The following is a 13590-nucleotide window of genomic DNA, read 5'->3' as shown; positions in this document are numbered from 1 at the left end:
AAAAGGAATGCATACATGGGAATGATAAAGGTTATAGTGAGTGGCAAGCTGCGTAGAACCTGGTCTTCAATTTGACCGAATAGTCCCAGGCATAGGTTAACGACGTTTAATTTCCCATAGTTTAGCTCATACCACAGATCTGTTCCAATTCAGCTACAACTTTTCACAATGTTTTTTTTTATCGCGGTTGTTGGTTTTCGCTAGAATTTATTAATGTAGTCTATATACAAAAGGCTGACTGCATTCCATAATTTGTGGCCGCCAAAGATTTCGCAATAATTATTTTCGGCGGAAATCTTATGCCAATATAGGACGATATATACCTACTTTAAAACCGATATTTTTTGCAGACTCACTAGCTAGGCCGGCGATATTCCACGCCAAATGACGTCACTAACGTGATTTTGGGCAAGCATTCAACGCCAAACATCTCTGGCGGGAACGCACTACAACACAATCGGGACTCCAGGAGAGGCACAATTAAGGCCATTCGCTTAAACTAATTAAATGATATAAATAGAAAAACATTCTCGCTCGGTGCAAAACTGATTTTGTCTGGAAATACGTTAAAGATATTTTTTAGTGTTTTTTAACGGTCAAATTAAAAAAAGCACAAGTTTTTACTTTTTTTAGTTTACCGTACGTAAATAACGTTCTTTGCGAAATGCACAATTCAACGGTGTTCCTTTGTATCCGTTTTGTTTGGGCCTTGTTTTAACGGATTGAAGTTTTATTCCGATTTTACATCTTATTATAGGCCTACGACCAGCCTATAAGAAATAGTTCCTCAATTACTCGAGTAGTCACCTCGACACTATAGTCAATGGAGTTTGACCCAATCGTATAAAGAACCAAATGAACGCTTTGCCTCAATCGCCCACACCATAGTCCTACTTTAGTCCAACTTGTTTGCCAAAATCTTCAAGAGGCTAAAAGATTATATTTCGAACAAAGTTCGACTCTTTTCCGTGTGTCCAATTTATTACACATCCTTCATCTATTACAGTGATCAACAAACTATTTTTACCCCAGCCAAAAATATACGTTGCTCGCATAAAGAAAGGCTCTAACAAAGGCGTAAATGATTCCAAAGCACTTCTGAGTAATTGTTACACTAAAACCATTTGCACTGAGTTATTGGTTCTAAAAATAAGTTGTTTACAAAAATTTAAAGAGTTTTGTCAAAACGAAAAAAATATCGATTCAATTTTAGGGAATATAAAGAAAAAATATTCCAAGGGCCCGACAAATGTCAGAAATATTTAGTTTACTTACAAAAATTTTTTTTTTGGAATGTGAAACACATATTCCTTATTGGAATCATTCAGATATAGCCTATTAAAATTTGGATTAAGGGTAATCGTCCGATAAACACATTAAAAAACTTTAGGAAGGAACTTCACGGTTTGACAGCAATAAAGAACGGATTAACATAGTTTGTTCAATTAGTTTAATCGCGAGTTGACAAAACCAAGTCGTGCGTGACATCCGCTATCTTGTGACAATTTTTTTGGAAATTTTTTTGCCTTCATAGCTGTTAGCTAAATCAGAAAAAGGAAAATCAAACAATTTACCTGGAAAATAGTTTGGCTTTGGGTTAATTAATTCTATTTTAATCGATCTTTTATTTATATTCTTATTGTGACGTGTTTGAACAAAAATTATCGTATTGAATTTAAAATTGCCTACAAATTAGGGTAAGGTAGGGCCTTTATGCCTATTAACAGTTAATATTTGTAGACAACGCATTACACATCTAAACTAGGGTGGGGGCGAATACAAATGTCTACGGGTTGCCCTGGCCGTATAATCAAAAGACAAGTGAAAATGGACTCCCATATAGAAAGAACCTTTGTGGTATAAACACTAGCGTAGGCTATACAGGCTACCAAGAGCCACCTTTTCGTATTTCGCTTACTTTATTAAATTTGTACCGAACCGTTTGACTATACCGGCTAGGGTTCGATTCGGCTTCCAGGATTTTTTTCGGAATTCGGTTCAGTTCCGGTTTCGGTTCGAAGCAATTCTAAAGTTCCAAGTTATCTCCGGTTTAACTAAATTTATTTTCAAAACCGGTTTATTGGGTTCCGGTTCAGATACAATTGTAGCGTTGACAAATGAAAAGTAAAATGACAGAATTAACACTCGTATTTAATTTAAATGTTGTGACGTACCAGTATTAAAAAAAAAAGAAACTCTTTATTGAAATTCGTTGACAAAGAAACGTTTTAGTAAATGAATAAGGCTCTTTTTAGGGTTTCTAACTCTTCGACTCCTTGCGCAATGGTTTGTTTAGAACAGGGGTTCCCAACCTGTGGTTTCCCAACCTTGTGGAAGGCGTTTCAGGTGGTACGCGAGTAGCTTTCGTTTTTTCCACAAAAACCTTGATTCACAACTTATATTATTTTGTTTATCTGGTTTTGTTAACAAAAACAAATTTTCCCGAAGCCTATTCTTATTTAATGGTGAAAATAACGGCCCAAATAGACGTTAAAAGCGACATGCTTTATTTTCAAACGTTTCGACAAATTCTCATGCCATCATCAGTGAAGTATTCTTATTGTTACGTAACTATTCCTGTTGTTTCGAAACAATGCGATCTTCAAAATACAGGTCATGTGAATTGTCAACAAGGAGTTGCTTTGAAAAGCTGTACAACGCTGCGGGACAGTGGGCGTTAATTATATCAAATGATTGCTGTTTATATATATAATCTATTGTTTTATAACTTAAGCTACAAATAGCGTTGAATAATGCTAATAGTATGCTAAAAGTAATTCGTAATAAAATGTTCACTGACAGTTACATTTGAAGAGGTAGTTTATGATTCAGACTAGGCTAGTTATATAAAAGTACCGATACTGGTGGTAAGGTGATAATGCAGGAAGATGAGCAGCGATAATGCAAGAAACAAATTTCAAAAAGTTGTAACTACCATTTTGTTACCAACTTTAGAGTATCACATTTAAAGGTTTGTATTTAGTCACATTTGAAGGTCTGTATTTAGTTTTGTTAATTTTTACCCCACCTTGCATCATGCCCAAGCGAAAGTATGATCCCGAATACGTAAAATATGGTTTCATCTCAATTGAGCACAATGGAGAAGTTCTTCCACAGTGTGTGGTCTGCTTGAAAACATTGTCCAATGCGTCTATGAAACCAAGCCTGCTCAAACGCCATCTGGAAACAAACCATGTTAAAAAAATGAACAGAGATCAGAGCTACTTCCAGCGATTGGGCGAGAACGTAAAGCGGCAGCGTATGGATAAAACTGGCCGGATCCAGCAGCAGAGTGCAGATATTGTGAAGGCATGTAGTGCCTTTTAATGTTATACTTCATTAACCTAGAAACTGCTTTGTTGCATATAAAGCAGATCGCCTTGACTTGCACCAAAATGTACTCTTTTGTCCACCTCTCTTGAAATACTCTGCCATTATCACTAATTTATTCCTTTTATTTGCCATACTATATCGACGAATGCAGTAACTTGACTACAATGTTCCTTGAGGAGAACTATATAAGATGGAACAATACTAGATGTATATTTCGTCTTATTGCTGTGGTTTAAAATATGCTTAAAATGTATTAATTGTCTTACGATAATAGCCATTATTATGTCACTTATTAATTTTCTACCCGCTGCAGCTGCTCGTGTTTTAATGATTTTTTGCGCATATAGAGATCTAAGCATCTGTTGTTTACACTTGCTAGATTTTTAGTAAAAAAACGTTACTAATGTAACAAAAATTGTCTTCGTATTAACTAGTGAGAATTAACATGAAATGCGGAAAGTTTAACGTGCCACTTCTGAGGCCCCGGCGGGCCACACGTGGCCCGCGGGCCGCGGGTTGGACGCCCCTGTTTTAGACTATAAAAATGACCAAAAAATTTTGGCCAAAAAGCCTTATGATTTTTCTGACATCAACCACGTTAAAAAAAGATTTTTGTTGTCAAAAAAGCCATTCTGGCAAGCCTTGTACGTATGTCTATCCTCTACTTTTCAGGTGTCGGATATGGGAATTTTGGTAATAATGGTATACAAGTGTAATTTAAGAAAAAACAAGGCCTAAAAGTTTTATTTAAATGAGCCGCTTGTTTGGTTAAATTAAATTGTTTTCCTATGCCGCCCGCGGTTTGTAATAAATTTACTTTTCTGAGCATTTGCTGTTTTCAAAGGCCGGTCCGCGACAAAATTTTAGAAAAATTTTTTTAAAAAAGGTTGCCGACCCCCTGTGTTAGAGCATTGCGCAAATTGATATTATCTTTATAGCTTTTATGTGGGATTTCTATTGTGCGTAACTATTCTCTAACCTAAAACAAAAATGCGCGATGTTCTTAAAGTTACTTATTATGACGTCACGTTTGACTCAATATTGTGACGTCACTATTTTTCAGTTAGTTTAAATAATTCCCACTGATTAGCGCATGGCAAAATAAATTTGGTACTGATGGATACTTTGAACAAAAATACAGGAGTTCGAAATTTATTCGGAATAAAAACTTTAGAAATCTGGTTTTGAGCTATTATTTAGCGAATCGTGACCGGACCTAAACCGTTTTTTTTACGGAATTGAACCTAATCTTTGGAAAAATGCTGTAACTAAGCCGAACCCAAACCTGTGCAAAAAGCGGCTCACTTCAGCGTGACGTCACAAGCTTTTGTTTAAATCAGTGATTGGCAAACTTTGTGCTGCGACATACAGAATGGCCGGAGAAAATAACAAGTGTATGCCTACCGCAAAAAAATTGTAATTTTACCAAGGAAAGCGAGAAGCATGTGGATAAATAATATTATAAAATTTATGTATGTTGCGTTGTCGTGTCGGAAAATTAAAATTAGCAAAATTATATTTTTAAAAACAAAAGTGTGCCGCGTTATTTTTCTTTTGTAGTGTACAGTACAGGTACGCCTAAAAGTTTTAAAACTGGCGCTTCAAGGAGTTAAGTGATCCAATGTTTGAAATTAGCGCCATTTGCAAAAAAATATTGTTCAGCGATCAATGTAGCCTATGGCAAAACATAAAATACCTTTTTTTACGTGCGCGAAAAAAGTCTGCCCTTACCGGTAGGCCTACGTAATTAAAATAGGCAAAGATACGATTTTGGGGGTCCACGGCGCTTCGGATGGATAAGCCTTTGGCAAAGACCTAACAAATTCCAGAAATACTGTCAGAAAATTATTTCTTACCATGACGTCATATTACAAGTAGCTTGAAAAGCTTTTGTGACTATTCTTACGATATTCGTTCCGTCTGTTTACAATGGTATTTTGAGTATGTTTTATTATGTTTATTTGTTAAAACATATATACTTTTATGTTTTGCAAAGTTACCTCTTATTAAATGTCTTTCTTACGTAAGTGTTATTTTCAATTTGTATCCATGGTTACGCTCACATCAGGTTATTACCCTAAACTGAGTTTGACCACAGCAGCTCGCAGCTCCACAGCTGGGCTGGGCTGGCAGATATATAAAGTTCCAGGCGAGCGGTAAACAGCTAACTGCTAACTCCAATTTAAGGCAAATACACATAAAGTTTATACAAGAATTTGCTAACCTAAACTGTAGTCTACTAAACTTGGAAGATTGATATATTTGTTAATGCTGTTTACTTTTTATGTTTTTGTTATGTGCTGGCTAGATTTCGGTTGTTTTTATGTATAGAAAAATATTAGTGTAATGGATTAATGGTATGTTTTATTTAGAATGGTCAATCAAACATTTTGTGACATTCTTTCAAACCACTAATAGATTGCATAACAACTGTATGTACACAACCTGAAAGAGCTCCAGGTTGGAAAGTAAATCCCCTGCACAGTTTCTCGCTCAACCGCGGTCATAGCCGCGTATTTCATGTAAATTCAACATTAAATGCGATTAGCCGCGAGAATCGCTTAAACGCGCAAAACTTACGTCGCGCTAACGGTTTTCAGTATAGTGCTCCATTTTTAGGCGTGCAAATTTTACAAATACCGTTATTAGAGCCACGCAAATTTGGGCGGAAATGTTATTACAGCCGTGCAATTTCAAGCTGCAAAATCGTCTCCCCCGCGCAAAATCCAAAGTTTCCAATCTGAATAGAGCTATTTGGTCTTGTTTTCTTGAAAAAAAACTTTATGAGCCCCAGTACATAATTGACTAAGTAAAACAATAAACTTAAGCTTAAAATGTGCTGGTCAATATGAAGCACACTGAAAAATATAACTAGCTTTAAGTATGAAGTAACAACTCTATATATATATTGTTTAGGTATTTCTCTTCTTTTTAAACAAAATCTAAACAGGACTTACATTGAACAAATAGAATTCTAGATCTTAAAATACAAAAATGTTTGCTTTACCAAATTTATACCAGCTATTAAAGCTTAATAAGCTTGTAGATTCATTGGTTTGAGTAGCCAAAACAATTTTAAATTGCATTAAGGGTTTCAATATGACACGATATCTACATCTTATTAAAAGTTTTTTCATTGCTTTATTTGTTCTTTACAGCATACATTTTTTTCCGTTGTATATGAAAATAAATCAATACATATAAATATATGGGAAAAACTATATATAAAATTGTGATAAATGTGTACACATTATGCTAAATTAGCTGCTATAGGAAAACAAAATACACTTAATTAAATATGGGAAAGAAGAAAAAAGATGGATCTCAAAGAAAGCGGATAAAATTTGATGAAACTGCAGACATTGATAATAAAAGATTCCTTGACTATTATAAAATAACATGTGGTGGAAAGACATTACCATGTGCCGGACTTGTTCAAACCATGTTAAAGGGAATAGAGGAGAGAAAATATATAAGAAAGGTTTGTAAAAAGTTGTATATTTTGTATGTAAAATTGTATGACTTTAACTTTTGCCTTTATCAAGTGTTTTAAAATACCAGACTGTCTCGTACAATAAATACTCAGACTAATGTAATAAGCTTTTTACATTGACAGTTACAAATAGAGCCGCCTCCAAGTTTGTCCTTGTCTAACGGTCTTCTACCACAAAACGAAGTCTCTTTGGATGCAGTCATTGATGCAATTAGAAAATCACTTTATATTCACATCAATGAACTTGTGGTGTGGGATCTAGATCTTAAACACAAGACAGTTGCAAATGTTGTAAGTGCAAATAGTATACATGTTTGCCAAAAATATACCATTACATTTTGCAACAGTTAAGGGTCAGACTCCAGGGCAAAGACCAAAATAAGAACAACATCAACGTCGGAATAAAACATAGTTCGGAATAAGAACAAAATGGGACTAATATCTAATAATCCAAATTAGGTCTTATTCAGATGATTTCAATGGTATTCTCTACGAGATATTACTGCGTATTTGGGTTCATTATGTCAGTGGTCTTAATACCATGGTTTTACAGATTTTTCTGCTTAAGGTATTGTTGATTTTTAGGTCTTATGGTGTGTTCTAGATATAGACAGATATATCGGTTTACCAATAACATTGGCCGATATTTGGCTTTTTTTCTGATATCGATATATCGGTAAATGTAGGCCGATACTTTAGCCGCTATTTTAGTACGAAAATATGATATAATTTTTCCTGTACAACAAGCAACTTACCCATATTTTACCCCCAAAAAATTATGTTTTAGCATCACGCCAAGTTAATATGCCAATAATAGTTTAATAATTAATAAAGGTATATAAACGAAAACGTTATTTGTTTTTTATTTTTAAATAATTCAAATTTTGAACATTTCCAAGGTATATAAACAAATCAGTATCGCCTATCGATTGACAAAATTGTAAAAAATCAGTTTGAAAAAGTGATATCGGTCAATCTCATGTGTTCTCATTTGTATGCAGTTCATCGAAATACTGATGTGTTTTAGATTGTGTATCTAGTCCAAGGGTCGGCAACCTTTTCCAGTCGCGGGCCAAACCAAATGTAAAAAGGTCTCTGCGGGTTGCACAAAATGATAACTAAGAATTGTGTTATGAAAATGTTAGAACAACTGTGAATCAGGCAGGCCTAGGGTATTTTTTGCACTTAAAAACGTGTTTAATTACATTTACAGAGGCAGTAAAGTGTTGACGAAAGCGAATGAAAAGTGTAATAAAATTACTTTGAGGGAACGCAATAACATTTAAAGTTAATCTAGCTCAGTATGTGTTAACTGTTTAAGTCAAGACGCACCTGGCGAGCAAAGCGAGCACGCTTTTTTTTGGTTAACCTGTATTTCTTCCAAATTTAAGTTTTTAATACATAGCCGAAAGTAAAAAAATATTAAAAAATATATATCCAATATTTTTTAATACTTTTTCTCATTTTCGCGCTACGCACTTGGCAGCCTTCCACGACGAAACGGTGAAGAATCGCTAATCTAGTTCAATAGACAGCATCAAAACATAAACAAACCGGACGTATAATAAAAATTCGCGCAAAGCGAAACAATTTTCGTAGTTAAGCAGTTAAAATAGTCAAAAAAGATGTGAAATAGACCCGTGTCTAATTTGTCAAAGAGGCGGTGGGCCGGATGAATTACATCGGCGGGCCGGATCCGGCCCGCGGGCTGTAGGTTGCCGACCCCTGATCTAGTCCAAGGTAAAATAATTTATGTATTGTTATAGTTGCATTGCTAATTTACCATTTAGTTTTGCTTACATCATTTTAAAACTCCTAAAAATTGTTGGTTGAAGTTTAAGTATGGGCATCTGTTCAGCAGCATAGTGCCATAACAGAGCAGCTTTGATGTTATTTTTCTTGAAGAAAACCAAAGTTTTCTCTAGGCAGCCTATGTTGTTTTAAACCTATTACCAAACATTTGCTTTTATTATTTACTATGTTTTAAATGTTTTTAACTTTAACATTTCTTTGTTATGCATAACTTTGCATTAGAGATGTTAACCGTGCAGCATTGGCGACTGCTTGTACAGTTTGGTCAAGTTGACACACAGTGTAGCACGAATAATTCAGAACATTTTGTCACATTGCATGCTTGATTCTAGCGTTTTCTTGTCATATATTAAAGGAAATAGCAAGTAGTTTAGTTGGATGTTTTATTCTAAAAATATTAGGGCTGGTCAGTTATTTTTTGTATAAACTTTGCCGCATCACTATATGAATAGAAAATAGAAATATTGTCAATGTAGCTATACCGCTTATAAGATTTCTAAACTTGCTACAAGTCAAACTCGCTGTTTTTTATCATAGCATATTTTTTTTTAATAGTAATACAACATAATCGCCTATGACCTATTTTAATTATAACTTTTTATCAACTTTCTTATCTTTCTATATTTCTGTGTGACCACAGGCTACAGCCAAAGGAGACTTATACACCCTAGGATCTGCAATTATTGTATTTATGGGCACTTTATGTAATTCTATACCGCTTTTTCAGTCTACTCATGGCATCTCAAGAACCCTTTTTCCATTCAAGATAAATGCAGTGTATATCTAAGAACAGTTTTACGCAAACTTGCCAGCTGTTGTCACAAATTGTTAAATGGCTTTAACAAAGAAAAAGCTATTACGAGAAAAGCTATTACATGGATAAATTAGCGTTACTTAGGTGCAATTACATCAAGTATTTTTTTTTAAACCTAAACTAAAAAGTTTTGCCTTAAAGAACTTCTTTTGTTTTTCCCCAATGTCACACTTAACTTAAATTGCCTATTTGCAGACTACTGCAAGAACAACATGTTTCTTTGGAATTCATACACGTTATGGCATAATTTTAGGGCTTTTTACGGCCAAACATAATTCATGTTTGACAGGAATTGCACATTATCAATATGGCAACCCTATGTTAGAATAATATTAATTGCTGTTTTGAGTATTTTGTGTTTGAAAAAGGTTGCATTAACATTTTATGACATTAAATATTGGCATAAATATAATGTTGAATGGTTTATTAATTATGAATCAGAATTTTTGTTATGTACTCCCAGCATTTTTTTAATTTAATTATGATGTAAATAAATGCCATTAGTAAAAAAACAAAGATTTGGGTTGCACTTTCGTGATAGATGTCAAACTAAGTACTAAATTTGTAAATAAAAATAAATATGTAAAAAATAATTATATTTCACTTCCCAGAGGGAATTGTTAATATCTGAAAACATTATCATCCTCAATGAGTTGTTTTTGTGTTACTCTTGCAATAATGACAATTTTTTCAGTTTAAGTAATTGTTATATACACATTTTCCTTTTTACCTGGCAAAACTGAATCGCATATACCCTGTTATTAGGCTCTTCTGATTGAAAAAGGAATTTACCCAATCACCAAACTCGAACTGATGGATTGTAGTATTTGGTATTATTCAGTTGATAGACTTGCCCATACATTTAAAATAAGCAACCTGACAGAGGTAAACCTTGATTACAATGAATTTGGAGATGAAGGATGTAAAATGTTGTGTGATGGCTGCAGAGGAAACAAGGTTTGTGATTATAAATGCCATTTTGTTTGTTGTTTTGTTGCAAATGTACATCAACCCAAATGATATTTTTGACTGTTTTACTATTCTTTTTTGTTACAGAGCATTATCAACCTGAGCTTGTGCTACTGCAAACTAACCTATGTCAGTGGCATTTATTTAGGAGAAGTTGCTTTCGATAGCACTATTCGGGAGTTTTACCTAGATGGCAATCAATTGGAATGTGAGGGTGTGTCTGATATGATGAGAGCAATTGCTGATGCAGCTGAACACGAACACATGAAGAAGATTGAAGAAGATAGGCTGAGGGCTCTAATGATCGCGGAGGGGGCCCTTGATGGTTTGTAACAAAAATCCGTCAGAAAAACTCAAACCTAAAAAATACTAGACAAAAATGTCCAGCTTTGTTCAGATTCAGGGTGTTTAACCACTTTAATCAATCTTTAAATTATGAAACAATGCATGTTCTTTTTCATGTGTTGTTTTGCTAGATAAAAGGCTTTCAATAGACAGTAGAAATGTATAAACTGTGACATAAATTATGCTAATAGGAAGCAGTAGGAGGCACCCTTTCTGGCTGAATTTTTTATTTATTATTATTATTTTTTTTTATTTTGCTAAATATTTATTGTTATTTTTTGCTAAAAAGACCAGCTTTCCATAAAGTCAGTACCATTTCAAGGCACATGCCTAAATTGATCTATGACCTACTAAATTAGATAAAGAACCTAAATAATTGGAATTCTTGTTCCATAACAGGCATTTAAAATTGTATATCCAACCCCTTTTTTACAGGGATACTTTGTTTGTTTTGTTTTATGCTCAATATAGTGTTGACATTTATTATACAAATTTACAGCAACTGACAAGGCTGTTACATCACAACTTGGAACTACTGATGCAAGTGGTGGAGAAGCGGATGGTGGAACTGGAGAGAAGGTTAAACAAAAGAAGAAGAAAAAGAAAGGTATTTTGTTTTTTAAGAAAAACAACAGTAGGTTGAACAAACATTTGTTGCACTTCTTTTGAAACTGGTTGTATAAAAATAGCTAGAGTCAACAAATAATTTTTTTAACCCTTAAACCAGTCTCAAACACCGGTCCGCGGACCAGTGCAGGTCCGCGTCAACTTTCCTACCGGTCCGCCCAACATATTACAATTTTAAATCTCAATTGCAACTGCACGATGTTGAAGGCTTGACCATCAAATTTAGAACTTCGCCAGTTCCGTAATTTGCAGCATTGTGACGTAACATAGAGTTAATGGTCTACTTTGGACTTTGTCATACGATACATGAGCCCAACTGTTTAAAAGTAAGCTACAACTCGTTTAAGTCTTAAACTTTAAGACCAGTTGTCTGTGAAAAACTTCAATAGAACCACGTATAACACGTATGATAACAAAAATAATACATAAAATTGAAGTTGCATAGTTTTGTCGTAATTACATGTTGGGTTGATTTTTTTTTAATGTCCACCGGTCCGCAAAATTGGTTTTCAATTTTACCGGGCCGTAAGCTAAAAAGGTTTAGAACCACCGATTTAAACATTACAGTAAATGGGTTAACCTGCCAATATTAAGGGCCAGTAATCAATTTGTTAATTTATTTTCTTTATGTCATTAATTTACTCGTTTAATATAGGTTTTTGGTACTTAAATATTTTTAACATGTAGATTTATACAGGAAAAAAGAAAAAGAAAGAACCTGACCCGCCAACTGTCGGCCCCTATGTTTACAAACTGCACTTAGTGGATAATGGCATTGACCCGTACTGCCCAGGAAGAATGGAGAAACTGCTATCCTGCATTGGCATCATCTCAAGGTATTTGTCGTTTGTTGGGGGTGATATGACGTACCTGCAAGTTAAACTTTTTTCTACAATCTAACATTGTTTAATAAATAAATAATTGATTGCTTTGTTGGCCTACGAAGTTTATCTTTAAATTCTGGAGTATCCAAAAAAACTTTATACCTGCTGAACTGCTGTCATATTCAATCCATCTTAATAAACTAACATAAGAGCTGGCTGTCCTGTTTTTTTCCTTATTAACTGCCACCTTAACTTTTGTTGTTGTTTACTTAATCAAGTCAAATTCATTTATAAGTATCAAAGATGTTGCCCCGTTTTTCGAGAAAATTGCATGTTCACCAATTAAAATGTAATGAACTGCTATCATTCGATATCTCTGTGTTACTTCAATACAGTCATCCATTTTTCTAGGCAATGTTTGTTTAAACGTAACGTGTATTACAATTATAAAATATATCTTTATTTATGTTCTATCGTATCCATCTGTAGAACAATCATGCATTCGCAATGTTTGTGCGAGATCGACCTTGAAGATAACGCCATCGGTAATCTAGCAGCGAGAGAAATTATGGAAGCTTTAACCCAACGAAAGGAAGGTTGAAACACTCAAGTGAAGTTTTTCAGTTTTAGGTGCCATTTTTTACAACTTTGTTATTTTTAAGCGAATCTCCCTGGAATGAAATTAAGAACCACATCGGAAATCCAAAAGGATACATTTTCCGCTATAGTTAAACTTGCCTCTGGCTTGAAAAAGAAAAAGAAAAAGGGAAAGAAAAAGAAGAAAAAGGTATGCTAGTTACATAAAATAACAATCTTGATTGTTTTAATTTTGTTTTGTTTTTCAAATATTTTTTCTGTTTTGTTTAGAAATAAGTTACACGCTGATCTGTGTTCTTTCCTGTGGTGCCGGATATTTACTGCGTTACATCTGCCCATGTGTTACCAACAATTTGCGTCGTTTCTTATCACCGCTTTGCTTTGTTTGTTTTTTTATGCTAATACACTCTGCACTGTGCTAAAAAAACATGCATATTTTTCTTATGTAAATGTAATTTACAACAATTACGGAGCGTCTGGATATCAAGACGAATTCCAGGTCATCCATTGCAGTAAAGTTTGAGTTGAAGAATTTTTGGGGGGTCCAAAAAATTAAGTAAAAAAAAATCAACTAAAGGCATTTAAAAAAAGTCGAAATCTAACAAACAAAATGAAACACTGTGTTAAAAACAAGTTGAATATAAACATACAAAAGTCATATTAAGCATGTTTGGCCCTAAATCAAATAAATAGCCTATAGGCCTACCCTATATAATAACTTTCGTCGGGTGCTTGCAGCTGCGCTGCAGATATTAAAAGCGTGCATTGCAACAATT

The 13590-nt window shown here is 34.1% G+C and overlaps 1 protein-coding gene across 1 annotated transcript; it reads left to right on the top strand.

Moving 5' to 3' along the window:
* The first annotated feature begins 6503 nt into the window (after positions 1–6503).
* LOC146140404 (uncharacterized) lies at positions 6504–13231 on the top strand. The gene is made up of 9 exons (XM_083392081.1): positions 6504–6814; positions 6950–7117; positions 10218–10409; positions 10509–10746; positions 11266–11373; positions 12091–12229; positions 12707–12813; positions 12880–13004; positions 13085–13231. Exons 1-9 carry the CDS (start codon positions 6632–6634, stop codon positions 13088–13090), a joined length of 1266 nt encoding a protein of 421 aa, XP_083248207.1. The 5' UTR covers positions 6504–6631; the 3' UTR covers positions 13091–13231.
* The last annotated feature ends 359 nt before the right edge of the window (positions 13232–13590 follow it).

This window comes from Ascidiella aspersa, chromosome 6 (genome assembly GCF_963924565.1).
Source record: "Ascidiella aspersa chromosome 6, kaAscAspe10.2, whole genome shotgun sequence".
Taxonomy (NCBI): Eukaryota; Metazoa; Chordata; class Ascidiacea; order Phlebobranchia; family Ascidiidae; genus Ascidiella; species Ascidiella aspersa.
Note: the sequence above shows the minus strand (reverse complement) of the source record. Positions and strands in the feature narration are given on the sequence as shown.